This window comes from Besnoitia besnoiti, chromosome I, assembly GCF_002563875.1.
Source record: "Besnoitia besnoiti strain Bb-Ger1 chromosome I, whole genome shotgun sequence".
Lineage (NCBI taxonomy): Eukaryota > Apicomplexa > Conoidasida > Eucoccidiorida > Sarcocystidae > Besnoitia > Besnoitia besnoiti.
In genome coordinates, this window is record NC_042356.1 from 4,199,588 (window position 1) to 4,227,476 (window position 27,889).

At 58.2% G+C, this 27,889-nt stretch overlaps 6 protein-coding genes across 6 annotated transcripts; 3 read left to right on the plus strand and 3 right to left on the minus strand.

The window, feature by feature from the left end:
* BESB_006090 (3'-5' exonuclease domain-containing protein) lies at positions 1–7,704 on the plus strand (the record flags this gene model as incomplete). The annotated part of the gene is made up of 12 exons (XM_029359364.1): positions 1–1,330; positions 1,567–1,683; positions 2,232–2,446; positions 2,727–2,881; positions 3,139–3,240; positions 3,494–3,554; positions 3,896–4,048; positions 4,380–4,478; positions 4,744–4,836; positions 5,175–5,817; positions 6,129–6,199; positions 6,589–7,704. 12 exons carry the CDS (start codon positions 1–3, stop codon positions 7,702–7,704), a joined length of 4,155 nt encoding a protein of 1,384 aa, XP_029222277.1.
* Positions 7,705–8,984: 1,280 nt separating this feature from the next.
* BESB_006100 (uncharacterized protein) lies at positions 8,985–12,306 on the minus strand (the record flags this gene model as incomplete). Its single annotated transcript, XM_029359365.1, has 4 exons — positions 8,985–9,251; positions 9,645–9,805; positions 10,130–11,096; positions 11,503–12,306. The coding sequence occupies 4 exons, from the start codon at positions 12,304–12,306 to the stop codon at positions 8,985–8,987; spliced, it is 2,199 nt and encodes a 732-aa protein (XP_029222278.1).
* Positions 12,307–15,590: 3,284 nt separating this feature from the next.
* On the plus strand, positions 15,591–17,521 carry BESB_006110 (uncharacterized protein; the record flags this gene model as incomplete). Its single annotated transcript, XM_029359366.1, has 3 exons — positions 15,591–15,788; positions 16,131–17,134; positions 17,347–17,521. The coding sequence occupies 3 exons, from the start codon at positions 15,591–15,593 to the stop codon at positions 17,519–17,521; spliced, it is 1,377 nt and encodes a 458-aa protein (XP_029222279.1).
* Positions 17,522–19,242: 1,721 nt separating this feature from the next.
* BESB_006120 (uncharacterized protein) lies at positions 19,243–20,337 on the minus strand (the record flags this gene model as incomplete). The annotated part of the gene is made up of 1 exon (XM_029359367.1): positions 19,243–20,337. The coding sequence occupies one exon, from the start codon at positions 20,335–20,337 to the stop codon at positions 19,243–19,245; it is 1,095 nt and encodes a 364-aa protein (XP_029222280.1).
* A 1,834-nt stretch (positions 20,338–22,171) lies between these two features.
* On the plus strand, positions 22,172–22,717 carry BESB_006130 (calmodulin CAM1; the record flags this gene model as incomplete). The annotated part of the gene is made up of 1 exon (XM_029359368.1): positions 22,172–22,717. One exon carries the CDS (start codon positions 22,172–22,174, stop codon positions 22,715–22,717), a length of 546 nt encoding a protein of 181 aa, XP_029222281.1.
* Positions 22,718–23,896: 1,179 nt separating this feature from the next.
* On the minus strand, positions 23,897–27,889 carry BESB_006140 (glutathione reductase; the record flags this gene model as incomplete). The annotated part of the gene is made up of 7 exons (XM_029359369.1): positions 23,897–24,001; positions 24,342–24,524; positions 25,013–25,198; positions 25,785–26,039; positions 26,337–26,590; positions 26,951–27,257; positions 27,716–27,889. The coding sequence occupies 7 exons, from the start codon at positions 27,887–27,889 to the stop codon at positions 23,897–23,899; spliced, it is 1,464 nt and encodes a 487-aa protein (XP_029222282.1).

Genomic DNA, 27,889 nt, shown 5'->3' on the forward strand with positions numbered 1-27,889 from the left:
ATGAACTTTTCAGTTCCTGCGCTCGACCGCCTTGTGGCGGAAAGAGCTTCGTCAGGGGCTCACCCGCCAGCCGATGCGAAAGGCAGGAATACCGAGGGACACAGCGAGCAGCGACAGGCGAACGCCCTCCACGGTCTGCTTGCCAGCATCACTGGCCTCGTACGCAGCGCGCAAGCCATTCCCGCAGGTGACGAATACTCGATTCGGACGAGCAACGCGGAGGCGGCGAAGGAGACGCACCAGGCGGCCGCGGAGACTCTAGAAGTTCTTTCGCTGGCGACGAGTCTCGGGCTGCCTGGGTCGGGGTTCGCTGACGCCAGCCGAGCGAACATCTATGTCCATCGCAATCTCTCAGGCGTCGGTAGGGATGCCGCGGGGGACGCGGGAGCAGCGAACGTCGAGCGAGCCCAGGAGCGCAGGAATCTCTTTCCAGCGTTTCAGGATTTCCTCGACGACCTCCTGGACGATGTTGACAAAGCCATTGCGTTCCACGAACGCCACCCCAACGCACCTCTGCCTCCGCCGAACAAACTCAAGAACAACGGTGTTTCTGGCGGAGACGCCGGCGCGTCAGATGGCAGAGCCTCGAACTCTCTTTTCCCTGAAGGCCACATTACTGCGCTGTCTTTGGCTTCCTCGTCCTCCTCGTCTGCAGCGGCGCGCGCGTCACCTCGGGCTGGCGCCAGCCTGGCAGCTTGCGGGGCGAGGCCAGGGGTCCTGGCGGAGCTTGCGAGCGCAGTCCGGAACCGACCCCAGAGGCAGTGGCTCCACCTCATCGACAACTTCGCGCCGCGTTTCGTGCCGCGGTTGCCTCACAAGCCGCACGCCAGAGAGCCGCTTCATCCCGCCATTGTCCGTGCGCAGGCAGTGCGGCTGAAGCGCATGCGGCGCTTGCGGAAACTGCTGGATGGCGAGGACGACGGATTCGACGATGCGCCACAGACGCAGAACAAACCGTCGCAGGCTTCAGCCGACTCGCCCAACTCGGCGAACGCCGCAGAGCGACCGCATAACGGCAGCCGCGACGCAGCGGCCGCCAGCGCTGGAAAGGCAGAGACCAAGGCAAAAGGGAAGAGCGCGGCGTCGACAGTTGTGCTTCCGCCGTCGCTGTCTCTTCACCTTCACGGACGCGGCGTTCTGCCGACCGCCGGTTCCGGAGGCGCGTCCGCCGAGTCCACGGGCTCACCCGAGTCCCCAGGTCAGGGGGCCTCGCCGAAGCGGTCTGTGGAGGGCGAGGAGACAGAGCCCCTTCCGCACGTCTACGAGGCTGAACTGTCGGAACTCCAATGGAAAGGCGAGGACGGGCAGGCCGTTGACGGCATTTTCGGCGGTAAGTAGAGGCGCCCAACGCAGTGTGTGCTTGCAGATATAGCTGCGAGAAGGAACTTCGGAACCGGGACGGGGTTCGCACCACCTTGCGGGTTTGGAAGACGCGCGTCTCTTGAATCAGAGATCACGACATTTTCCGCGGCAGAGTCGCCCCTTTGCGTGTACCGGAACGACGACTGTGTAGGTACACATGACGGGGTGTGCGGCATCATATGCGGGTGTGCGATCCTTCTCCAGGCTCTGATTTGTTTGAAATTTGCAAACCTCGTCGGTGGAAGCCGCTGAAGGACACTCCGCTCGTGCGCATCTCCACTAAGGAGGAGCTGCAGGCCATTGTGGACGAACTCTCGAGTGGTAAGGCTCCACGGTCGACTGCATGAAGAAACGGGATTCACAGATTCCAGACCATGCCCTGCGCGCCGGGGTGTTCCAGTTTGAGACTCTCGAGGACAGGGCACATGATCAGCGTTACTGTGGTGAACAGAGGCGTCTGTCCCTCCACATCGGCAGTTGTGCCTGCGAGCATCATTGCAATGGACAAAGGTTACGCCAAGCTGGTTGGTTCGTCGTGCGCTTGCCACGGAACGCAGCGGCGAGGGCGGCATGAGCACCACATACGCGCAGTTATAGTTGTGTACCCACCCACAAATGGTTGAACTTATATATTTCTATATGTATTTTGTCGCTAAGCCACAGCTGTTTATTCTTTTTATTTTCTTCCCATTTTTCAAAATAGAAGTCTCATATCAAAAATAATTTCATTTGTCGTCAATTGTAGTGCTGAGCAGAACTGGGAATGATATCCTATTGGTGGAATTTCATTCATTTCCAAGTATGATTGTACAGTAGAAGTACCTGCTTGCACAAAAGTGCATTTGTGTAGGCTGCCGCTCTGTTTGCAGGAGTTCACCCACTGGTCGCCATCGATCTGGAGCACCACTCCTTCCACTCCTACCGAGGCTTCACATGTCTGATACAGTTGAGCACGCGCGAAAAAGACTATCTGATAGATCCCTTCCCGCTCTTCGAGCAACTCCACGTCCTCAACGCCGTCACTGCCAATCCGCGAATCCTGAAAATTTTCCACGGTTCCGAGAGCGACATCATTTGGCTGCAGGTGAGCTCGCGTCTGCATCTGCTGCTGAAGCAGAATGAGACAGACGGCGGCTCGAGCTCTCCGCCTATCCGTGGATCTGTTCTCACTGTTGCGGTCGCCTCTGCGTGTATCGCGTATCACGAGAGTGTTCAGCAGCATGCTGTGCAGGCTCCGGCAGCTCCGTGCTCCGCAGCCAACCTGTGGTAGGTCTGTCTGCGTGTTCGCGCCCGCTTTCTGTAGCTTCGGAGCGCGTGAGAGGGAACCGCGCTCCTGGCTGTCGCGTGCTACTGCGCTCCTTCAGAGAGACTTCAGCGTGTACGTCGTGAACATGTTCGACACGTGCGTGGCGGCGCGCGCCCTTGCGCTTCCGGGTGGTGCCTCGCTGGCGAATCTCCTGCACACCTACTGCGACGTCGAGGCCAACAAGCAGTACCAGCTAGCCGACTGGCGTCGGCGGTAAGCGCGGATGGTTTATTACAGGCTTTGCCGCTTCTGTCGATTTTCCTCGGCCGCCGTATTCGGGCCTTGCTCGCCCGTAGAGAGAGAAGTCGCAGGTGACCTTGAGCAAAGCGCTCTCACGGCATCCCGTTGCTTTGTTCGAAACTCGTTCTGCGCAAGGCGAGTTGCGGATAGTCAAAAGGTGCCGTTGGGGCGCCGCGATCCCAGCGAGGGGCCGAGTCGTTCCCGCCTGCGTCTGGCGTCTTGTGTCGCAGCCCGTTGACTCCAGAGTTGGAGCTCTACGCCCGAAGCGACACCCACTACCTGCCCTACATCTTCGACGTGATGAAAAACCAGCTGCTGTCAAGGCCCGACATGTAAGCCGTCGCGCGGAGGGAGGACTGAGTGTCTGCTTCGAAGCGCATGCGTAGGCTCTTCGCCTGCTTAGTTATGATAAATTTATTCATAGTTGTATACATGTATATACAAATACATAGTTGTGTAGGTGAAACTACGCAGTGGCATGGCTCTCGCCGTAAGCACAACTGTTCAGCTACGTGCGCATGCGGCGCTGCTGCTGACAGGCAAAAGTGAACTCCCTTCTCCGTCTGCTCTCTGTCGTTTGCTCAGGGGAGGAGCCGTTGAAGGCCCAGCGGTCAGCGGACTAGAGGAGGGCCTTCAAGTCACTGAGGTAAGACAGACGGCTTGGTTATGCATGCACGCAAATACATACGTATAGGTATTTGCCTATGTTACGTGAGAAGGCGCGGTGCTAGTATGCGTCTGGAGGACGCGTGGAGCCGATGCGGCCTACCCCGCCAGCCTTCCGCTATTCGTGTCCATGTGTTCAGGTCTACCCGTAACGCGTGCTCGGTACGGCCTCTGTTCATCTTGTCCGGTCTCCTCTGGCCACTTTGGGGTTGCTCATCTGCTCTCGGTAGCCGTCGCTCCATTCTCATCTGATATTTGGGCGACTCATTCATCTCTGTCTCTCTTGGCTTGGTTGGCCGTGCCTCCTCTTTTCCCTCGCAGGCAGGCGCACAGGCAATGCAGGTTACCATGGAGCGGAGTCGCGACATCTGCCTGAAGACCCACGTGCAGGGCCCGTTCGACGCCCCGACCGAGGCGGAGCTGCTGCTCAAGCGAAATCGCGCTGGCTTGTCGCCTCTCTCCTACGTTGTTTTTGTAAGGCGAAAGGACGAAAACGACGCGTGGCGGAGGATCTTTCCAGTGGAGTCATGTAGCGAGGGTGGAGGCAGGGAACGCGGTCTGGCCATCTACAGGCTCGGCCTGTGCAGTGCGTCTACAGGTAGCATTCGTCGGCAGCGGATGTATGCTCCTAGGCAGGTTCTCAGGCTCACCATGAGCTTCTGCGAGCTCCTTATGCGTCTGCCTTGCTGGCGGCGGTCTTCGACAGACAGGCAGCTGCGTAAAAGTGCGCTTGTATACATCCAGCTGAGGGGAACTCGCATGTGACTGAATTGCGTGCGTTGTTGTGTCCTGTGTTGCGATGCAGATCGAGCTTCTCAAATGGCGGGACAACTTGGCGCGGCGTCAAGACCGCAGTCCCGTCTCCCTCGCCACGCCCGCCCACCTGCTTCTTCTCGCGCAAAAGGTACATGCGGACGTGCCGATGCCTTCGCCTGTAGCCTCCTCCTTCGCGTGCGTCTGGCGAGCCCAGCGCGCAGGCTCCGCTCAGACCGGGAAGGAGAGCCTTTCTTGCGCAGGCTCTTGGTTGTCGAGTCTTTCTTTGTGGGTGTCCTCAAGTGCAGGCCGCGGCGAAGTCAGGCGAGCAGCACGTTCACTCGGTCCTGCGCACGGAGCCCAAGCTCCACCGGTCATCCACACTTGTACGCTTGCGCTCTGCTGTGGGCCTGCAGCGCCCGACGTCCACGATGGAGTTCAACGCGGCCATTCGACCGGCGCCGCCAACCCTCCGCCACCACACGCGAGAACTGATTCAGCTTGTCCAGGTACCTGCCTTGTCTCCTCTCTCTCCGCTCTCCTGGCGCCTTGAAGAAGAACGCACCGAGATGCGGCTCGCGTTCGGAGGTCTGAATGGTCAGCAGCGTATGCGCTGCACATTCGGCATGCGTGCGGGCGAAGGTTCCTGTGGGACCCGTGAACACGTCGAGTGTTCTGGGGTCTGCTCTGGGCGTCTGTGTGTCGGGGCGCCCTGCTGGGCTTCTCGCTGTGTGTTGTCGATTGGCCGCGTCCCGTGACGCGACCCTCGGCGCGCCCTCTTCCGTGGCAATAACGCATGCGTCTTGGGTTGTGTGCGTGTGTGTGAATGTGTTTCTCGTCTTCGCAGAAGAGCTTGCTTGACGCGGCTGCGGCTCAGCGTGCAGCGAACGCCGTCGGTCTGTCTCCGTCGTTGCCTCCGACGCCCAGTGCGCCCGGCAGCCCCGAGCCCGTACTGGCAGCGATCGAGAGGTCGGCGAGTCAAGAGGAGAAGAAAAGCAGAAAGAGGAAGAGCAGGCCGGACGAGGACGACTCCCCGAGCTGCTCTAGCAGTGACGACGACGAAGCGCTTCTTCCACAAGCAACTCTGCTTGAGCAGGCGGCGCGCAAGGTGCGTCTGGACGCTGCGCAGAAGGCCTCTGGCTCTTCTTCGCCATGCCGCAAGAAGGAGTTTTCCGCAGATGAAGTTGGAGACGTTTCCGCGGGAGCGTGCGAGAGTGCCTCGCTCAGCGCGAAGAGTCGCGAAGGCTCTGGCATGCTGGCGCCCACGGGCGAAGGCGAAACAGCGACCGGGGACGGCGATGCGAAGCCGGTTGCGCGCCCGCGGGGACGAAAGGCGCAGAGCTGCGGGCTGATTGTTGCAGCAGGCGCAGATGGAGAATCGCTGGTCACCGTCCATTCCTCCCTCGGAAACAAACGAAGACGAGTCGAGCTCCCGCGCGTGACGGTCAAAGTCGTCCCTCTGGCTTCAGTGGATGCAGCCGCTTATCCAGGTGCGACACGGCGTCTTACCCTATTCAGCTAATCGAAACTGCCCCTGTGAATGGCGTTTAGTGTTTGCGCAGCTGTGCCGCGCTTACGGGGACATCTTGAGAAATGTGTGGAAGCGGTGGCGAGCTAGCTGGGTGCATTGCAGTCCGTCGTAGCCAAATACGGTGAAGGGAGGGGCGTGATCGACGGGGGTCAGCGCCTGTGTTTCAGCTGCGTGCCCGAGATCGGTCAAGCGGGCATTAGGCGCGAGCATACCTCGACGCAAAGTGACGATGTGCGCACTCGGTTCTTCTTTTGTTTCTCACCGCTGCAGACTTTTTCGGCCGACAACGCTCTGCTAACTTCGCTTCTGCGCCTGCCAACTGTAGGCTGCGCGGAGATGCGGTAGGTCACGATCTGATGACGCCAGCATTAGCCCGTGGCGTTTTACACGGCCGCATTTGATCTTATGTCCGTATGCGCGTGTAATATGTATTCTCAACCTCATCGTATGTGTGTTTATGTCTGTAAGTGCGGGGGGTGCCTGCGTGTCCGGGGTTTCGCATGCACACTCGTAAATGCTTGAGGAGGAATGCATATGTGTATGACTCCGCGCGCTGGCGTACAGGCCGTTGCTCAAACGCGCCACAGCTTGGCTGACCAGTATTCCTGTGCTTTTCTGAAGTAGCTGATCAATCCATCGGGGTGCTCAATTGGACGAGCCGAGCTTGGTGGTGAGTGTGTGTAACGCGCGTTCCTCTGTGTTCGTGCTGCTTTGTCGCTTTCGTGTGCAGAAGTCTTCAGGCAAGCAAGCTTCGACCGATGAGGTCGTTCATCGTGTGTACGAGCAGATGAAGTTGGTGGAGCGGCATCACTTGCTTGTGAGTCACGAGGTCCTTGGCGACCCTTTTTCGTGTCTGTGTCTCCCGGCTTCGTCGTTCTCGGACGCTGACGGAGGGGCGGACGGAGAAGCGAACGCGGCCGCACTTCCTGCCGCCTGCCACGAAGAGCAGGGACCAGCGGGCGCATGCGCCGTGGCGCCTGACGATGCGTCATCCGCTTCGAGTTCTTCCTCCTTCTTCCCTTTGCTGTGTGCGGTCCCCGTTCCACCTCCTCCAGCCGCACTCTTGAGCGTTCTTGCCGAGCGCGACCAAGAGGCAGGCCGCTCTGAGTCCGACCGCGAAGCGGAAGGGACGCACGCCAACGACGGAGACGCGCCAGAAGGAAACGAATTCGACACCGGGGGGGACGTTGTCATTGTGTCTCAGCAAACGAAGTGGAAACGAAAAGGCCGCAAGCGCGGGAAATGTGGGAAACAGAAACCAAGCGAGCAGGGGGAAAAGCTCCGAGAGTCTGGGGCGGGCAGGCCAGCCGCCATTCCACAGAGAAATGCAGAAGACGCAAAGGCAAGCGGCGTACGCGGTGGAGGCGCAGCCTTGCGCGCGGCCGGTGCGGCTTCCCTCGCACAGGCCGCATGCACCGTAGGCACGCCCGAGCTGCCGCTCCTCGCACCTGACGCAGCCTTGCGGCGCTCAAAATTCATGAAGGACAAGAAATCTCAGCGGCCTGATCAGACGCCGTCCTCTGGCATCGCACAGGTCGACAAGCACGGGGCGGCACCTGCTGAAAGTGCTCCGATTCCTGCATCGGGGGAGAAGGGGGGGCAGGTCAGACATGCTGAGAAGAGCAAGAAAGGAAGAAAGGAAGTGTCCTTTGCTGCAGGTGCGGAGAGCGGCACGGAAGACTCTGGAACCGAGAAGCAAAAACTCAGTTGGCTTCCTGCGGCGTTCCTCAGCCACGGTCTGACCGCTGCAGGACTCACTGTCCAGCAGACGGGAGGGAGGAGGGACGGGAAGGGTTCCGGAAAACCTCCACATTTCAAAAAAGGCAAGAAGAAGGGGTTTTTTTAGGCACGCGTAAAGCTGCCTCGCGAGAGCGGAAGAGAGCGGAGAACGTGCGACAACCGGGGCCTTATTAGGCAACCCAGGATCTGTGGGGGGGTAGATCCAGCGATAGGATTGGATGGGACGACTGCAGCAGGATACAGGATTGTAGGAGGGTACGAAGGAGGCCCCCGAGGTCTCCGTCGAGGATATTTTCTTGTCTTGACAACCACGGAAGCTACCTGAAAGCTTGCGGCGAGTAACCTGGAGGCTCGTTTGATGGAGGAACTGTTATACTTGAGGGTGGGAATCAGGTTTCCATTTGTGTGTGCGCGCCCTGTGTCGTAGTTGTATGACCTCAATAGACTATTTGTCTGGTACAGGTCTCTCTCTGGTACTGTTCTGCGTCTCCGTATTTCTAACGGTCATCCTACAACTGCATCGTCTAATCAGAGGCTAGACCTGTGTGGCAACTGATGGTTTTGCATCGCATTTAACGGTCTCATTCGACCTTCGAACAAGACACAGAGGCCAAGTGGCAGTCAGAGAAGCTGCAGGTTTAGGCAGTTTAGAGATTTCGTCCTGTAGACTCGCACGCCATTGGTCTCCTGTTCCCCCTGGTTTGCTGTTCTACGCTGGCGACGCTGCCTTCGCTGTAGCGTTTCTCGTGGGCGCGCTTTCACCAGCTCGTCTGCCTGCGTGGCAGCCGCTCGGCGCGGTATGCGGTGATACCATCTTTGGAAGAGAGAGGCAGATCGAGCAAACGGCCGGCGCAGAGAGAGCGGCGCCGGGGGTTTGCTGACGTGAGAAGGGACACGACCAGCAGGCATGTCAAGACGCGCTTGCAGAAAGGCGAGACGCGATCCTCTCTGCTGGGAGGACCGACACAGAGTGCGCTGCTGCACAAAAACGCTGCCGTGATGAACGGCGTACTACCAGGAATAATTTTCTCCTGAGCAGTGACCACGTTGGTTCTGGAGCTTGAAACGGTGGATAGAACAAAGCACCCTCACAGGCTTGTACAATTCGTGCGCCACCCACGTGGCTGACAACAGACAGCCAAACACCACACCCCCTGCAATCCCTTCCCCCTCCCCTCGCCCGCAAGGCGTAGACACACATTCTTGAGAAGTGCGCACAGTGAGTGCACAGAACTGCGGAACCCGCAGCAAACGTACGCAATCGGTACTTGCGTGTCGAGTCCGAGCTTGGAAGAGGAGAGGAAACCTGTTCTCTTTCTTATCAGCACTCTGTTGCATAGTGCACGATGTCATTCAAGATTATCGGTGTTCCCTTTGTCACGTTCCTCAAAACGCCATGGGCACGAAGAGGCCGTCGACAGCGAGGACGACCTTCTCGAGTCGCGACTCCCTGCCATACTTCTGCTGGAAGAGCTCCCGGTGGCGGCGCAGCCAGATGGCGAGGCGCTTGTTGGTCTTCCCGTGCTCCAGCGAACAGGACATGCCTACGAAAAAGACGTTCCTGGGCTGCAGATTAACGGCCAAGGCTAGCGCCTCCTGGACCGAGAAGTGCGCGTTGTGAAGCTTCTCGCCGATTGCGTCAACGACCAGAGTCTGACAGGACGAGCCCGCACACCACAAAGACTCAGAGAGGTTCCCCTGAACTGTCGCAGTCCCCGGGCACGCTTTACACAGATATAAAAAACGCACACAGAAATACGTGAGTCGGCCGAGGGGTCTGCCACCCGTTTCGAAAGACACATAAACCCGTGAATAGACGCAGACCCAGACACATCCAAAGGCATCGGGGGCGATCCCACAGCACGCACAGATCAACGCGCCGTTTTCGTAAAGCATAAACCTGTCTCGCCGCCACTGAAGAGTCTGCACGGCCCCGTGTGACATCCTCTACGGACAACCGGCGCCGTTGACGCGGCGAACCGAAACGGCGAATACGTTGGCGCCGGAAAGAGACTGCACGGAAGCCGGAGTTGTGCCGCAACTTACATCCAAGCCCTCCATATGGCGCAGTCGGTGCAGGACGGGCGCCGGGAAAGAGGTCACATCCGAAATGTAGACGAGTTTTTCTCGGCCGTCAACCAGGAAGCCCAAAGAGACGTATGGGCCGCCGTGGTAAACTGGAAAAGAATAGATCGCGACAGGGACGCCTGCAGAAGAAGAAGAGACTCAGGGACGGACTGTTATTCTGCACGCAGCAAAACATCTTAGCAGGGCTTGAGAGTACGTCGCAAAAGAGAGACCCGGTGTGTGTGTATGTGTGTGTGTGTGCGTGAATGCGGCGGATGGCCTCTGTGTTCATCCTGCCACCTGCAAAGCGCTCCGCTGCACCGGTGCCCTGTGAACATAAGAGGATACGCACGTGCGGCGACTCCGCAGACGCGCCACATCTTTCTCCTGTCACTCCTCATGGACGGCACAGCTGTCGCTGATGAAGCAACATTATCTGTCGACGCTGCTGTCTCTCAGCCTACCAGATATCCGGATAGTAGAGAAGCCCGCATCGTCAGCGACAGGCTTAGGGAGTCGCTCCCACATCGCCTCCAGATCGTCAGGGGCCCGTTTTTTCGATTTTTCGCTGGCGCTCGACGACGCTGCGATGTGTTTGTCCCCCGAGGGCAGAGGAGCCCCCGAGGCCGCTGTCGCTTCTCGGCTTCCTCCATTCCTCTTCTCAGCAGCGGGGGCGGCACCGGAGAAGTCCGTGGGACCGCCTTGAGCCGCTTGAGGAGCTCCTTCCTCGTTCTCTGTCGCCGGTCGACGAGGACTCTTCGCGCAGTTCGAGAGAGACGCATCACTAGGTGCGACGTCGTTGAGGAGATGAAAAGCGAGACAGGCGACTTTCCGTTCGAGAACGGGAGCCGAGGCGCAGTCGAGCGACATGAGCGAGTCCGCGACGACCTCTTCGTGCACGTTCGTCTCGTCGTTGTTGACAATCAGGAGGGCTGCAGAGTCCTTCTTGCCGTCGGTTTTCCTTCGCTTCCGGCCCGACGCGACCGTGTTTCCTTCCGGCACCGCCGCAGGCTGCTCCATGAGCCACCGCTGCATCTGCCAAGACGTCTCGACGATGTACCTGAACTTGCTGCAGAGCGACCGCAGAGTCCGCGTCCCGAGGAAGCACTCGAGCAGCCCTTCGGGGCGGTAGCCGAGGGCCTTGCGCATGTGCCCGTCTTTCCTGGCGCTCTCGCCAGCTTCGAGAATGCACTCCGTCGGCGCAGCCTGCGGCGTCATGGACCCAGACGAGCCCGTCGCGCCATCGGTCTCGCAAACAGAAGATGGCGAGCCACGGGGCTCCCGCTGAGCAACAGCATGTGCGTCTGGCATCAGGGAGCCGGGATTCACCAGGGCAGGACGCGTGAAGTGCTGAAGATCTCGCAAGTCGTCGATGCCACCTACCGCGTCCTGGTGGTCGTGCGTCAAGAGGACGGCGTCCAGCGTGGAAATCTAAACGCACCAACGCAAGCCCGAAAGGGGCGATATCTGTGTGGAGAGCGCCAAATGCAGGTTTAGGCGTCTTGGCGTGCATCACTGAGAAACTGTGCATCTCGGGTGTACCTAGCTGGGCATCCGCAAGCATGCCCGATGCGTGGATCCCGGTCTCTTTGTGTGAGCCGTTATTCAAGGACTGCAGTCTACTAGCGGCGAGCAAGCGCATGAGGAAAAGAGGCAAAGGGGTGACCGCACGTCGGCGCAAAAAGGAAAAATGGTCGCAGCACTCAAGAAGGCTAGCGCACACGCTTGGCGCGGTTTCTGCGCCGCCTCGAGCAGTTCAAACACAGCCAACGCCCGTCCACTTCCTGCCGATGGAGGAACAAACAAGCGGCGAGTAGGTCGTGGCTCGGCACCTTACCTGGTTGGGGGGGAAGTATGCGAGCGCCGCCTCCCGAAAAGTCTTGCCGCAGTCGATGAGAATCGTTTTCCCGCCGATTCGAAGAGCCGCTGAAACGTTGTTCCGGTGATTCGCATCTCTCGCATCCCTCCAGCTCATAAAACACGACACACACGCCACCGCGGCGCCTGAATCTTCCTTCTGCGAGGCGCCTATTTCGCAATGGCCCTGTGTGCCCGGGAAGGACGACGGGGGGCCGCAGGTCGCCTGCGCTCCACAACTCGCATTTGGATTTTCCGCTTCCTTCGCGCTGCGCGATGAACAAGCTTCGCGAGCCGAGTCTCCTGAGGATTCTTGTCGCCGGCACTCCTTCTCCGCGTGCGTGGCAGCCAGCCGGTGAAGGACGTCGCTCGAAGGAAGCCGATCTATCGGCAAATGCAGAAAGGGGTGGAAAGGATGAGATGGCTCTGCCATGGGCAGAACATGCCCGAGTTGAGGAAGCGCACACGAAACGCCTGTGCCCAGGAACAGAAGGCCGTCGGTGACCGCAGACGCCAGTCCTGAAGGAGTTGCGCAGGAGGGGCTCCGGGCGGAGACACTCGCCGCCCCGCCCGCAGGAGGCGCGCCGAAGCCAGCGTCCTCAGCGCCGCCATCTTGGAGGGTAATTGAGGAAAAAAGAGGAGTTAAAGGGCAAGACGGAAATTCCGACGGCTGGGGCACGGACGCCGCCACCAGGCTCGCCGACGCCGGAGACAAACATCCGCGGTTCGGTTTCTCCTTCGCCTTGGATGTGCTCCGTGTCCGGCTCACGTTGGCAACCGACATTTCGTTTTTTCCGCGGAAACAGCCGAGGAGGTTCAGGCAGGTCGAAAAAACAGCATCTTGTGCCGGGACGGGAGCCACCCAGGCTCAGCTCCCCTCGCAGTGGAACGGCGACCGCCTGAAGAGGAAGCTATACAGCTCGCACGGCGGCGACAGCAACAAGGCAAAGACTTACACAGAGACGCTGGAAACGGGGCGTAGAGGGTGCTGTCTAAACGCGCAACAGAACAACGGTGCCGATCGTCCGCTTCGTGCGTCGCTCGTCAGGCCACAGCGGAGACAAAACAGATGCAGCGTGGACTCGATGCGCCACAACCCGCGGCACGGACGACAACTGTACACAAGAAACACACTGTGGGATATTGCAGGCTTGAAAGTCACGTTAACTGGAAAGTTACTGCTTCCTCAATCGCCTTGTCTGTATCTTTGCGCATGTCCAAATGGATTCAACGCATCTCCGTCCCTGCATGCAGAGACAAGATTCGAATGAGCGCCTCATAGCGCAGCGAAAAAATCGCGGTGGTGTGAACCGCAGAATACTGGGCAGTTGCGATATTGATTATTTCAGCATAACCCTGTTTGGTCGGCCGAGCCAACGTGAAACGTCACGTACCCCAGCTCTAATTTCCTTCTACGTCTTTTTATAATTGTCTGTTTTTCATCAGTCAGCGTAAGAAAGGTACCAGGCAGAGGATAAGCTACCTACCATCCGCCTACGGCTGTACAACTCGACATGAGCGCCCCGCCGAGAGCTCTCTATCCTCTGCGTATTAACTAGTTCGGGCAACCACTGGGCGGTCGTAGGAGACCACAGGGCGAGGATTTTCTCGGACGAGAGTACGTAGGACCGTAATCTGCATACAGATTAGAAGGCGGTATATCGTGTACTGAGATTGCATAGCTTGCATACATATTTCGCTTGGGAGCTGAAAAAAGCCTGTGGTCCCACCTCAGGAACGCGTGCTGGATCGATGGAAGCATTGTGAATTGACAAACACGATGATAGAGCGGAGGGGGTGGTGTACGCGTGTTGATTGCGCATCGCTAAGGTACTTGGTTAGACGCATCCCATGAGTCAGTGTCACACCTAGGGCTCTCCTCGCTAGGGCACACCAATCACCATGCTCCTCGGTGTTTGCATTTTCAAGCGTTCATCCAACGCGTCGACACCAGGGCGGGACGCCACAGAAAAGTCAACGTCGTTTTCATAGCAAGTTGCCATGGTCCGCAGGGAGCAAAAGTGCTGAACAGCACGGAGGCCGCAATCCCGCACCGCCCATGGGCAATACGTGGTGTACAAGCTCTCGACTAAGCGATTGAGATAGCCCTTTAATTGTGGGGCCTAGGGCGGTGAAACATTCTAGATCGATACAATGACTACATCACAAACGAGGCTTCAGCTTCGAGATGGGTACATGAGGGATCCCCGTACTCCTATTGTCATGAGCATGAACTACATAGACGGTGTGCAACGATGCTGGTCTAAGTGTCTATCCTACCGGTGAGCATTAACAATGATCTGAAGTTGTGTGGCTAGCGTACCAGCGTACACTGGATTACGTCCAACGTCATATTGGATGCAGTTCAACTCGGAATACCATGAGGGCGAAGATGATCGGGCTGCATAGAGTGTAGCTGTCGTCTGCCAAAACACGGGAAGTGTGACCAGGGGCGCGCGGCCTGTAAGGAAAAGCGCATCGTACACGATGTTTACCATCCGTGTAGGGTGGGCGCGGAGACGGAACGCTAACTGACAGTCGCTACTCAAGGGGGAAAGGCATATCTACTAACATCGTCTTCCTGGATGCTCATCAGACTTGGGTTTCTACTTGTAGGCTTTGAGTACAGGTAACACGAGGAAGAGGCCTGCGCAGCGAGTCCTGCATCGCAAACAGACTCGTGCGGCCGAATACGACTGCCCTCTACTCTACTGCCGCGTGCATCCTGGGCGCTCGCGCGCAAAATGCCATCCTGCCAAAACAAACCCTTTCCGTTCGAAGAGTAGAAGAGGACCCGGGTTTCCCTGATAACTTACGAAAAGAAGCTTTCGACGAGCATGCCTCTCCCACCGGTGCACATTCCGAGTGCGCGATACGGCGCACATGCGGATGGCGAAGACGCGCTGAGGGTCACCGCGAGAAACTTCCGGTGGTCTAGAGTCCCTTTGGCGCCCTGAAATCCGTGCTACACCTGCCACCACGGAAAGAAAGACATATCCACGTTTCACAAGAGAAACTCGTCCAGCACACCAAATTTCGGTCGCTTGCTTGTGAAACACAGGCATCAGTTTTCAGCATCCGTGGCTGGGCCTCGACTCCGGTTCGCTTTGAGCGGACAGACAGCGTGAATCTGGCAAACCTTTCTCACATTGCGCTTGCCTTCGCAAGCCATTCTTTGCCTTGTGTTTGCTCATCGGCGATACCGTGTCTCTATTTCTCTTTTTCGCTTCCACTTACGCCCTGGTTGATGTTTATCTCGCCCAAAGTCCGTCCTGCCACTTTTACTTTCTTGACCTTCAAACCGCGGGGCCTCCTCCCGGTCCCCGCTGGCTGCCTGCGATCTTGTCTCGGCGGTTCCCCCAACAGGAAACTGGAAGGTCAGCTGCACCTTCCTTCTGTCTGTATCACAATCAGGGGGTCATCTCCGTCACAGCGTCATAGTTCTTTTTCATGATTGGTTGCGGCGATCATATTTATCTGCATCACGTTTTCTGCGCACGGTCTCGGTTTACGATTTCGCGCAATTCAGGGAGCCTGCCAACGGCCTCTTGTTTTCGAAAGCTGTAGAACCACACCCACGCACTTTCTCCTGGCGTGTTTCTCGACAGCTCTTCGACGCCGCCGCCTCCCGGTCTTCTGGCTGGCGATGAATGAATTTGTTATTAGGCTAGCGCCTTGCCCAGCTAGCTCCGCCACGGTGCCGCAACATTCTCGTCACAGGCGGAGAACGTCGACACTCTCCGTCCCTCTGGCCTGCATACTCGTCGAGCCACAAATACCTCTTGCTTGCCACTTTTTCCAGGAGTCTTCTACCAGTGTAGCAGCGTGATAGACTCCAAGTTCAACTACAAGAGCGCGATTCACCAATCGTCTTGCTGCGAAGCCCTGAGATTTGTATTCCTTCTTGTTTCGCCTTACTCGAGCCGTGTCGCCCTGGCAAGAGGCGCGCCAAGCAACGGGAGAGCGACGACGGCAAAAGTTGTATCCTCTGAGCACCAGCCTCGCCCGAAAGGCATCTCGGTGCGAAGCGCACATCCTTAGTGTCCCTTTTCTGCACCTAGAAAAACGATGGCGGGTCCGGCTTCCAGCAGTGCAGGCCTCGCTCGGAGCGAAGCTGCCAAGGAGAGGACGACCCAGCTCGTCAATTCCAACGCCACCGTTCAATTCCCTGCCGGCAACCGGCGGGGGCATGATGGAGCGTCGAAGGGAGGCAAACATCGGGCTACGCTGCGGCTCCACGACGAAATTCCCGCTCGAGATCCGGCTGTAAGTCGCTCAACCCTCGAGTCTCGCCCAGGCCGACAGAGAGGGGCGCAGCCGCGCGTGGGCATGTACGTCGCTCGTAGGCCTCGTAACGTCCTTGCATCTGTGTGTACATGAGCACTCGGTTTTTCTTGGATGAAACGAATGAGCGGGAAGGGCACGCCACTGCCGGTCGTAATGCGGACAGCGCAAGAGACTCTGATAGACGGGACAGTGCGGAGACCGGCTTACGAGTGCGCCTGTGGAACCTCACGGAAGGCTGATGCGCTGTCAGCGCGTGGGAGTCCCTCGTGGCAGGGAGGCCGTAGCGACACCCGCGTGGCGGGTGATCTGTGCTGTGTGCAGGCTGCGACAATCCAAGCACTGGTCGTCGAAATGCGCCAAGTGATGCAGCAGGTGATTTCGCGCAATCGCTACCTCGAAGAAGAGATTCGTCGCAGTCGGGCAGTCTTGACGCGGGAGCAGGGGCAGAAGGAGTTGTACGCTCGCAGCTACCATGAATGTCGAGCCGAGCTGGAGAAGGAGCGCCAGCGAAGCGAATTCCACAGCCGAGAGTTTCGGGCGCTTTGCTGCCAGCTCAACGAAACTGTTCAGGGTTTCGCCGCGGATCATGAGGAAATCGCGAAGATCTGCGACCCTCCCTTCTGCACCGAGGGAAAAGGCCTCCGGAAGCTCCACGGCCTCGCACAGCTGCTGCGCGTCAAGCTCGCTCGTGGCGTCCACGCGCATCTGAGGTCAGACCAGGAGGGAGCGGAGAGGACGATGCAGGCGCAGGGGAGGAGACCGAGTGCAATGGCTCAAACCGTGCAAGCACCCCAACGAATCGTGCCTGGACCATCATCGGAACCCGTGGTTCTTCAGAAGATGGCAGAACCGAATAGCGTGCCCGCGCCGACAGCCTCACTTGAGGGCTTCTCTCAGCCCGCCGCCGTGTCCAGCTCAGGCGGAGGCGCCCTCCCCGACTCCGGGGCTGTCGTGCCTGCAAAACGCGTTTCCATAAGCTTGAACACTCAAGGGGCGCTGTCGCCCAGTCGCACATCTTCGTCTCGGTCGTCAGTTTCCTCCAGACGAGAGTCTGCTCGCCACGCGCCTCCAAAATCTGCGCCCCAGTTTGGCGCTTACCCATCGGCAGGCGGTGAATCAGAGAGTCACCCCCTTGCGGGACGGTCTCATACACAGCAAGCGGGACTTCCCGCCTCAACGGTCGTTTCGCCGCAAGCTCCGAGCGGCGAGGAAGTCAATGGAGACAGCGCAGGGCCGCAGAACGCCGAGCTGAATCATGTTGAACACGAGGGCGACGGAGACAATAACTCTCTGTCGGACGGGTCCTTCGATAGCGACTACACCAGGTGAGGATGCAGATAGGATTAACGCGGCCTCACGGGACTCTGCATGCGTGTAGCTCGCGTTGGCTTTTCACATATCCGGTGGATATACCACTATACTCAATGCACTTACCATGATGGTCACGAACAGCTCAAGAGAACTTGGATCCACTGGGATCAGCCTGCGGAAACCCTGCTCACGAGGATGTTTGTCTGCGTTTGGTCTCTGTCGCCAGCTACACAAACTCATCTGCGTCGCCCGACTCGTCGCCGCGGATCCCGCGGCAGGAGGCTCCTCCTCCGCGCGTGACTCGTCCCAAGTTCGTCCCAGCACTTTCCACGGCTCAGGCGGGCACCGGTTCCTGGATGTCGGGCGACCGCGAGCCGAAAGAATATCCGCAGGGTGTGTAGAAACGAGAGGCGGATCGCGCGACCTGCAGGAAATGGTCTTTGCTACAGCCTGTTCTGGTCGGAGTTGCTCGCCGAGCGGGCACACGCGCCGCTGGCGAAGTGTAGGGCCTCGCAGCTGGCAGGCCGTTGTTTAGATGTGTACAGAGGATATGCACCTTAGTGAAGGCTAGCCACAGAGCGCGGGGGGGCGGGGGCCGATATAAGCTGAATAATCGAATCGTGCGCGTACGGGATGACCGCGTGCAACGCTCATGCGTGGCCCACTGCTTGCGCACACAGGTATATTTCAGACGGCCATGGCGAGCCTCTGCTGTGCTGAGGAAGCGCGGAGGGCGAGAGATTCGTCTTGGCTCGTAGCCTACACGGGAACAGGAAGCCACTGCTCCTATGGTTTGTTCTACACCCAGCTAAGCATGCACCAGGTATTGCTTCTCAGAGTCCAACTATTTCATGGTCAAAACTCGCCTGGCTTCGGCCGTATGTTTCCTATTTCAAAAGATGCTTTGATGCTGCTCCCGCCCGCTGCGATGCTTCAGTGACTCGTCGCCTACGTCTGTCTGCCACGTGTAAGCGCACGCAGTCTGAATAAACAGCGTGTGGCTCGCGGACGACGGGGTGGAGGCAGTGCCAGCAACGGCGAGGAGCATGCGCCTTCATGTACCGCATTGGATAGCTGCCACAGATGACACAGCTGGTTGTCGTTCCGCGCTGCTGCGCATCTTTTCAACCTGATTTTGACGCTCGAGCGAAAATGAACGCCTCCCATCAGATTTGTTCCACACGTGTATCTACCTATAGGAGACAAAGCAATCGCTGCCGGCAAATCAGCTCACTCATTTTGTGTAGAGTGCCTGGTGCCAATTTTTTGGATATCCTTCGCTGTCTTCCCGCATTCAACTGCCACGGAGGCATTCTGGAGCTCTGCCACGGGTGTTCGAAGTCGAAAAAAACATACGGAAACTTAGTGGCGTGAGGCGTGTGCGAACGTTGATGACTTTGTGCCGCACGCGCGACCGAACTGCGGCGTCAGTCTGTAAATCAAGCAGCCCCTTATTCGAGGAGGTAGCGGTCCACTTCAAGACACGAACGTGAGTCGTAACCGAAGCTGCCACAAACAAAATGGGCGTCTGCTGTACGGGACGCACTATTTCATCAACACGGCGGAACGCCCACCGATGTAGAAGCTGAATTTTAAGCTCGACAGAAGAAAACGGTTCCCAGTTGCCACGTCGTAACTGTCACACGCAGATGGGTATCGAGACCTCTCTCTCCATAGCCTTCGAAAGGCACCAGACATACGACTCCCACAGAATCTTTTACATGAATTCCTCCCACGTTGGCGACTACTCCTGTTTATGAAGCCCGACCAACCTCAGATAAGGTCGCCATCCAACCGATCTCGGGGCTATCGCAACCGGAAGACGCCAGTCAACCGGAAGCTTGGTTTACCAGGTCCACGCTCTCGATCCACGGCGGAGAAGGTATCGGCAAGCAGTTACAGCATCATGGAAAGGATGGCTTCCTCTTGTATGTGGTTGCGAAGGGACTGGTGTCTCACAGAGAACCGTGAGTTCCTTCGCTAGTTCGCGTGGAGTCTGATGCGACAGTAACTGGCAGACTCTACCTGAAGATCAGTGCTCTTGCCCTAGCCTTCTTTACGGCATCAAGCCGAACTCTTCATCGTTCTCTCCGGTTTGTTTCCGGCATTGTATCTAATGGCATTACTGGAGGAGCGGCACATCTGAAAAGTCAAAGACTCTGCAAATCGTACAGTCTTTTCTCTCGTGAACTTTCATTTTCTCCCGACAGTACTCGGTGAAGCTCTCGTGGGCGTCTGCGTAGCAGTCAATCGCTTGCTCGACGCAACGCCACTTGGGGCGCATTCGGCAAAGACGTCGTCTTCTCTTCTTCTTATGGTAATAAGTAACTTCATCGAGCTGCATCTTCTCGAGTTCGGCAAGCTTGGCTTGGATCCTCCTCGCCATGTCGTCCGCTGGCGACCCCCTTGGGGTGTGAGGAGCGGTAGGAACGCTGTCGCTCAACGCGCACTCCCGAGCGCTTTCCAGTTTCTCGAAAGGCGACATTTGTGGTTCCTCGACTGGAACGGGGGGCGCGAAAACCGACGTCTCGCGCTCAGTAGAGGCTTTGCTTTCCTGGGGCTCCGTCGGGGGAAACGACCGCGGCTGCGGCGTCGGCAGCTGGACCCCTGGCTCTTCGCGGGGAGGGGCTGAACGGAGGGGCGACGGTGGCGGTGGCTGCGGCGTCTTGACTTCTTCCGGTTCTTGCGGCGGCGTAGCCGCCCGCGGAGGGGAGGGAGGCGGCGCCACCGGCTGCGGCGCGGGCGTCTCTTCGGCAGCCGGTGATTGGGGAGTGGCGGTCGTCGGCTGCCGAGAGGGAGGCTTACTCACTGCCGGCGAACGATCTCCGCGTGGCTCTGGAGGGAGGGACGCAGCGGGCGAAGGTTCGTGCTCCTGTGCCGGCTCCACCGGCAACGACGGGGTTTCTTCGTTTTCCGGCGAACTGCGCGGTGAGAATCTGTCTTCGTCGTCAACTGGAAGCTCGATATGCTCGCGAGTCGCCATCTCCCTAGGAATGCTGGCAGGCCGGGAGAGCGGCGCGTCACCCAGATCCTCATTCCTAGTCTTCACCGCCCGCGGATCGAACAGGGGGTAGCGGAGAGGGATGGCAGGGTCATCCTGCTCCTTTTCTCCCTCTTTCTCCGGAATCTCCTGCGCGGCTCTCCGTTCCGCGGACTTGCGCCGGTTCTTCTTTCCGCGCGAAAAGCACATAGCGAAGGGATTCTTCATCCGCGCCATCGCGCCGATAGGAGAAAAGTAGACAGTCCCAACAATGTCCTGCTGTGAAATGAGGGCTACCCTGTATTCGTCTGCTGTGGAAAGGAATCTCCAGAGTTCGCTACGACGAAGGCCGAATCCGTCTGCTGTGGCGGACAGCGAAGTCACGGCACAGAAGGGAGTCGGCGAGCTCCCCGCCGGCACTTTGACGAAGGTGCCCTCTATGAATGCGTGGATTACGGGCTTGTCTGCCACAGAGAGCGGGACCGAAGTTGCGGTTCGCGTCAACAGTTAAGAAAAAAGGGGGGCTGGAGAAATTCTTTAGCTCTAACCACGCACGCCGGCCGCCGACCGAGCACCGCAGTGCAAGACACGCTCAAGAGTCAAAAGATGCGCCAGAGAGCGGTCTGAACGGACCACAACAAATGTAGGAAAGGCCAGGAACGCCGGGAAAACAGATGCATTGCAGGAAAGGCGTGAGAAACACGTCAGTCGGATGGAGACGCGCTGAGCCTGTGCAGCCAGCACACCTTTGCCGCCTCGTCAGGGGAATCTGCTCGACGCCTCGAGGAAACGCGAGAATCCTAGGCTACCGGATTTTTTCGATGCTTCGGAGGAGGCCGTTCTCACCGATACGCCAAGTTAGGCGCGAGAGGCGAGCCAGAGACGTTCTCACCGGCCGTACCGCGCGTGCCGCTGAGAAAAATGACATCACCGCACGCGCCGCGCCGCGGTTGTTTCTCAACGGTGCTACTACCTGCTATAGGAATTTCATGGATCGCGCCCCCGAAGCGGAGGATCGCGCGCCACTCTGGGGAAGAAACTTGACCTCGAACCTGCAGGGAAAGGGAGGTGACTCATCGGCGGAACCCGACCATGCTCAGAAGGAAAAGCTCACATGTCATCTGACAGGATCCTGCTCGAGCACGAGCCGCGCGCGCCTACGACGCGCGAGAGGCAGCGCAGAAGCGTTTGTATCGCGCGTGAGCTTCGCGCTCGAGTTTGCCGCGGCTCTTCCCGCCCCTTCTCACAGGGTAGGGTGCCTGGCCTGAGAGCCTGAGAGCGAGAGGTTCCTCGTACGCGCAGCTAGCTCAGCGACGCGCCAGGCGCCTCCTCGAGCATCGATTTCCGCCTCCGACACCCCCACCTGGTCTTCTCTGCGTACCTTGCCGGCAGAGACAGAGAAAAGAGAGCGCTGAAAAATAACCTGAGGGCTCCGTTAGCTTAGGGGCCGTCGAGGCGCCTGGCGAGTTTTCCACGACCGACACATCCAAGCTGCACCACGCAGAAGAACCCGTGACAGGGTGGAAACTCTGCATATTTTGATTGTCGCGTCTTTTCTCCTTTGAATAACTTTCGGCAACGGCGGTAGCGCTGCGTACTACCGCGCTTCGCTTCAAGACATGCAGGGAGATTCCACTGCCACCTTGCGTACCGTATGTCCGTATCTGCTACTACCGCCAGGCCGAACTTCTCAAGTCCGGGATTTTAGCTTTCCCGCAGGCGGAACTCGAGCTTTTTCTTTTTCCGGAACTGCTGAACCATGCTTTGAATGACATCTGACACTTCTCCTGGGTGCGAAGACCGCGCAAGGCGCTCCAGCAGCTCGCACCGTTGTGTGTGATTCCGAGGACAAATCCGGCGCTCACTGTTTATTAAAAGCGCGTTTCTAGCAGCAAGTCTTTGCGGCCTACGTTGTCTTGGCTGATTGGTCGGTACCGTTCGCATGCTCGCGTGCTGCTCCAAGCACCGAATCAGCCTCTAATAAGTCCGTGCCCCCTTCGCGTCACTCTAGGGCAGTGGCTTCACTTCGAGAGATCATCTCTGTTTGGTCTACGCGCACCCGTGCCTCAAAATGTCACAGAAAAGTCGGAGCGCGCCGTCTGGTGGCGCAACAGCGGCATCGGCTGGAAGCGTGCCTGCGCGCCTTCGCGCCCACACTGCTGAGCTGGAGAGTATTTTCAAGAGAATGGACATCGACGGAGACGGGAAACTGAGTGAAGAAGATCTGACTGCCTTTATGAAAGAGCGCGTGGACTATCCGCTGGATCGCGATCAGGTGAAAGCCATCATCATGGAGTTGCGGGGGTCTGGAAAGACAGTGGAAACGACCAAGGGCTCGTTCCCTCCTGTGGACTTCCCCACATTCCTCGGTTTCATTGACTGCCAGCTCATGAAGCCTCTTCCCGACCTGCTCGGCGAAATCTTCCAGCACATGGATACCGACAAGGACGGGAAGCTGACGGCTAGGGAAGTCCAGACGTTTGCTGAGCGTCTCGACATCAAACTGGGGGTGGACGGCGCGTCTGAACTCCTGAATCGAGGTCACCAGGAGACCGCCGCAACGTTCGAGGAGTTCTGCGGCCTAGTGCAGAAGGCGCTGCCATCAGTCGGGCGATAAAGCCGCTCCGCCTGCCTCCTGCGCCCGCGCTGGCTCCTCCTCACCACGCCGCCGCACACAGCGGGGCGATTTTCTGCGGCTGTGCGCTGGCTGCAGTTAGGGCTTACAGGACGCGAGCTTGCGCCGCAGGTGAAACGTTGGTGTACATGATGTCATGCCCAGACATACTGTCGGAAACGCTCTGTACAGGGCGGAAGTGACAAAGACAAAGTCGGGAAAGTGTAGAAGTTCCATGATAAACAACACAGTTGAAGCGACAATGCCCCGCGAAGCCAGGATCGGCGCGTCTGTTGGTTGTTTGGCGTCTTCTTCTGAAGCGCCTCCGCTCCTCAGCAAAAGGCACTAGGCAGGTGCCCGCAGTGGACGGCAAAGTCCCGATGAATCGCTGACTGAGTCACAGCCCGCCGGCTGAGCCAACTGCCGCATGACGCAAGCGAGGGATCGAGAACAATTAACAGCGAAGGGAATTTGCGTGCATGTCTCAGGCTCCTTTGACGGTTTTCCCCCTCGTTCACACCCGTCACTGGGCAACCTCCGAACTGCCGTCTCATGACTCAGTCTTCCTGAATACCGTCTGTCTTCGAAGTTCCTTTGCTGTCGCCTCCTGGGCGTTCCCGTCGCATCCTGTTTTAATTGGAGACCTGACGTATTCTCTCTTGATCGCCGCTGCCTGTGACCGCATGGGATGCCGATGCGGGATTTATGCTTACAACACATCGCACAGGGATATTGGGATTCATTGGCAAGAATCGTCGAGCTTGTTCATGTCCTTCACCTCCATTTTGTTTTTTGCGCTGAGTTGTCATTTCCGTCTAATTGAAAACTAGCGTTCTCTTCAACACGCACTCAGTGTCGGGTGCGACTCCTCTCGACCCGTGTCGTCTAACCCCAAACCAAAGGCCCTTTCAACATGCGAGGCATGCTCAGTTTCGAATTGTCGGTCCTCCCCTCGTTTCCAACGCCGAGGCGGCGTCAGATGAGTTCAGAGGCAATCAACAAATCCTAACGCGGAACCTGCAGCCTGTGGGCGCGTGCCCCCGGCTGCACTTCCCCTATCGAAAGGTGCGACGAGCACCGCTCTGCAGTGTTGCATGGAAACAAGTTTCCACCGGTCAGGCAGAGCTCGTGAGGCCTCGAAGTGAGGGGTGCAGCAGAGCGGCTCATGTCTCACTGTATTCTCTACATGCCTTTGTGTGAAAGACCCCAAGGTGCGAGTGTCACGACCTCCTCGGCTGCCGTCGGGTGCACTGCGACGCAGTTGTCAAAGTCTGCTTTCGTCGCCCCCTGCAATACACATGAAAAGAAAGGACCAAATCATGCAAGAAGGGCGTCTAGATATCCACGCACCTATGTGCACGCAGAGGTCCAATCTCGTGCTTATGCGGAACGACACGAAGCCCCGTGACGCCTCTCCCTCATTTCACTTGCCTCCTTGCCAACACGCGAAATCAGCGAAGCATCTGCAGTGCAAAAAGCTCCCACACACTATATAGGGACACTCCGCTGGCATTCACGGGAAGAGGATTCTCACGCCAGCAGCCAGAGGAAGGAAGCGCAGATAACCAGACGCATTTTCCGCATGACGAGAGGCAATGAGGAAAACCGGCAGAATTCCCTCTCTCACCATTTTGATCGCGACACCGAAGCCTTGAATCATCTCGTCGGCGCCCATGCCGACGACGTGGAGCCCGACGACCTTCATTGACAGGCTTTTCACGCAAATCATTTTGATGAAAGTTTTTGGTTTCTCCTCAGGCGCAACGGGCCATGCTCCGTAGTACAGGTTGACGCTTGTTCCCGTGTACACCTGATGGCGCAATAGAAGACGCCCGACTGAAAGGGGAACGAATAGGCCTGAAGCGGCATTAACTCTCGTTCCGTGCGTGTGTCTTCAGGGGATCTTACGCTGGTGTAGTCAGTGTGCAGCCCCGAGTCATCGAAAGATTTTGTTTCTTCCCCGCACGAGACGGGAAGCCCAGTTGGCTCCCCGGGGAGTCTGACTGCGAAGCGTGCTTGTGTGCTACCTCCAGGAATGCGTGTAGACCCTCGTTACTCCTCGAGGGCAGGCCAAAGAATGGCAGTCTTCCCAGAATCTGGCCTTCAGTCTCGTCTCAGTGGCGCCCTCGTATCGGCGGCAACGTAGTCCTAACGACCAGCTCGCACATGGAGTTGCATCACTACGAGAAAATGGAGGTGGCCCTGCCTGCCTCCCTCCCCCTGGATGGTGCGCCGTGCGCACAATGTTCACATACACAGGCCTTGTCGCTCGTCGGGGCGGTGGCGCTTCGTCCTCACCTTTATATCTTCCTCGCCGTACGTGGCCTTCGCTTCCGCCTCAGTCAAACCGACAGAGGCAGCAGGCGGGTGCGAGAAGATGACAGTCGGCACGCAGCCGTACTCAAGCTTCGCATTCGGCAGGTCCCCAAAGAGCCGGTCCGCCAGGCGCCGCCCCGCCGCAATGGCCACCGGCGTCAGCTCGAGCTGCAGAGGTTGACAAAGCAAGGAGAGAACGGGCGATTCCATGAGGCTCAGAAGCCACCGCGCGGAGCAGAGAGACTCCCTGCGTCGCAGGATGGAGTGGCATGCGCAACTCGGGAGGCTTGACGTCGCGCCGCGCGCCCTAGGCTCTGACGGACGAGAGATTCTACTCTTCCGCTTGCATTTCGAGAAGAGACCGGAGAGAGCTCATTCCAAACGGCGAGGAGAATCTCGAGGACATCAACGTAAGGTGCACGCGAACACGTCGAAGAAAGAAGAAAGGCCATGGCGTCAGTGAACGAACACAACGCGGGAAACCTCCGGGGTCCTGCGACGCGTTGGTGCTCCGTAACCGTAGCCGCCGGCTCTATGATAGGCAGTGTGAAGGTCAGCGTGGTTGCTCACCTCTACAAACTGGCCTGCAGATATACGATTTTTTCTCTTTCCCGCTTCTGTGTCTGGGGGCGAAGCCGCGCATCCCCATATGTATCTCTGTCTGGCTCGCAGAGGGTGAGTACAGCTCACATGGAGATTCACTGGCGTCTGCGCGCTTCGCAGAGATTCACTGTCTGTCACGTGCGGCGCTCACCTTGCCACACACGTCGCCCAAGGCGTAGATCTGCTTGACGGAGGTATTCTGAAATTCGTCAACTTGGATGTAACCCGCGCCGGGCACCTGCTTCACGCCGACATCTTGCAAGCCGAGGCCCTCGACTTCAGGGACGCGACCAATCGTGACAATAATGGACTCGAATCCTCCGATTTTCCTTCCGTCGGTGAGCTCCAGCGTCAGCGAGTCGTCGGCGTCTTTGTGAACAGCTTTGGCGTTGCTGTGGGGATGTACCTGAATAAAAAACCGCGTCCCTCCAGAGGCCACGTGGCAGACGCCGCCACGAGCTCACGCAGGACTGTTGAAGGCAAAGCGGCAAATAATAGAACGGACCTGACTTCTTGTGCGCTTACCGCTCAAATTGCAGCGCGTCACTGCGCAGGTCATGGGTTTCGCATACTCAGAGGCAGAGACGCGGAGGCGCACGAGGCCCTCAGCCAGCTTTCTCTGCCACAACACCCAGCGACGCTCGTGGGAATCGAGAATACTGCCTCAACCCATTGAAGGCCGTCCCCTGTTGTCCGCGCCTACCTGCACACCGGCTTTCTTCATGAATTCGTCGACGCGCGAGCTGATCATGTCGTCAAACTTTCGAAGGGCGCACTCCCTGCGGACGAAGAGATGCGTCTCCGCTCGCATCGCGGCAAACACTCCCGCAAGCTCCACTGCAACGTACCCCGCTCCAATCAGCGCCACTTTCTTGGGCATCTCCTCCAGTTCAAAGAAGCCGTCGCTGTTGATGGTGTGTTCTTCGCCGGGGATTCCCGCCTCCACTGGCCTGCCGCCTGGGACAACGCGAGCGCAGAGGGAGGACAGCCCCGGTACACGAATAAGTGGAGCGCGCTCAATCGGCAGAAATCCACACGCCCCGCCAACTGAAGCTCTCTGTGAGACCGAGCCGCGCTCCACCGCCAACGGACATGGACTCAGCTGTAAGCTCTCCTTCCCAGAGGAGAGCCGAGGACCCCCGGTAGCGTCAAAACGTCGAAAACGGCAGACTCATGCTGATAGCCAGGCACACATTCTCGCTGGCTTCTCGCAGCACGCACATCCACAGGAGGAGCCGGAAAGAGCTCAGAGTGAATCAAAGAGTGGATCAAAGACCTCAACCCCCCAGTCGGTATCCGACCTGGTGCCGTCGCTACCTGAAGCGATGAGGACGTGGTCAGCTGTCACCGTTTCTTCCTTGCCGTCGCCAGACTTGAGGATGATTGAGTGCGCCTGCCCTCCATTCGGCGTCGCGTCTGGCTTCGCGAGTCGCGCAAACGCTGGGAAAAACGTGACGCCGCTGTTCTTGAGGTTGTTCAGGTATATGTTGTTCAGTCTCTTGATGTAGTTGTCTCGGTTTGTCTTCAAGGCGCTCCAGGAAAACGTCGGCTGCTCTGTGACGGTGAATGCAAAGTTCTTCAAGTCGTGAAGCGTCTCGTGGACCGATGCCACGCACCACATGACCTGGCGAACAACACAGAAAGGAACGCGACAGCGGTTGTGTTCCACTTCCGTCTTCGTTCGCAGAGCTTGAGATATACAGCTTGCAAACACTCATCTACGCAAGGCTGCGTCTTTGTGCCTCTCCCCATGCCCGCGCTTCTGCGCTCTTGTCAACTCTCGCGAAAGAAACTTCCTGACGGCTTGACTTCCCCCTCCTCCTGATGCCGCTCTGTTGTGCGCATCCACCGAAGGCGCCAGTGCGGCCGCAGCGCGTCTGCCTCTTCATGCGTGACTGTTGCCTGGTTCGTCTGCGTCTCATAAACCCGCCGTGCAGGCGCCTCATCGGGGCCTTTGTGTGCGTCGCGGAAAGACGGAGTGAGAAAATGGCTATTTGTACGCAGACGAGCCCTACTGCCGGCTGCTCCCATCTCCGTCGAAACTTGCCTTCTTGGGGACGCATCCGACATTCACACAAGTACCTCCGAGCCGTTTGCCGTCAGCAATGCCGACTCTGACGTTGTATGCCGCTGCGCGTCGCGCGCATGCGAGTCCTCCGCTTCCGCCGCCGATGACGAAGAGATCAAAGTGCTGTCGCGCTGAGGCAGAGCGGCAAGACACACCAAGGGACGCCATGCAAAGCGCAGGCAGGTCAT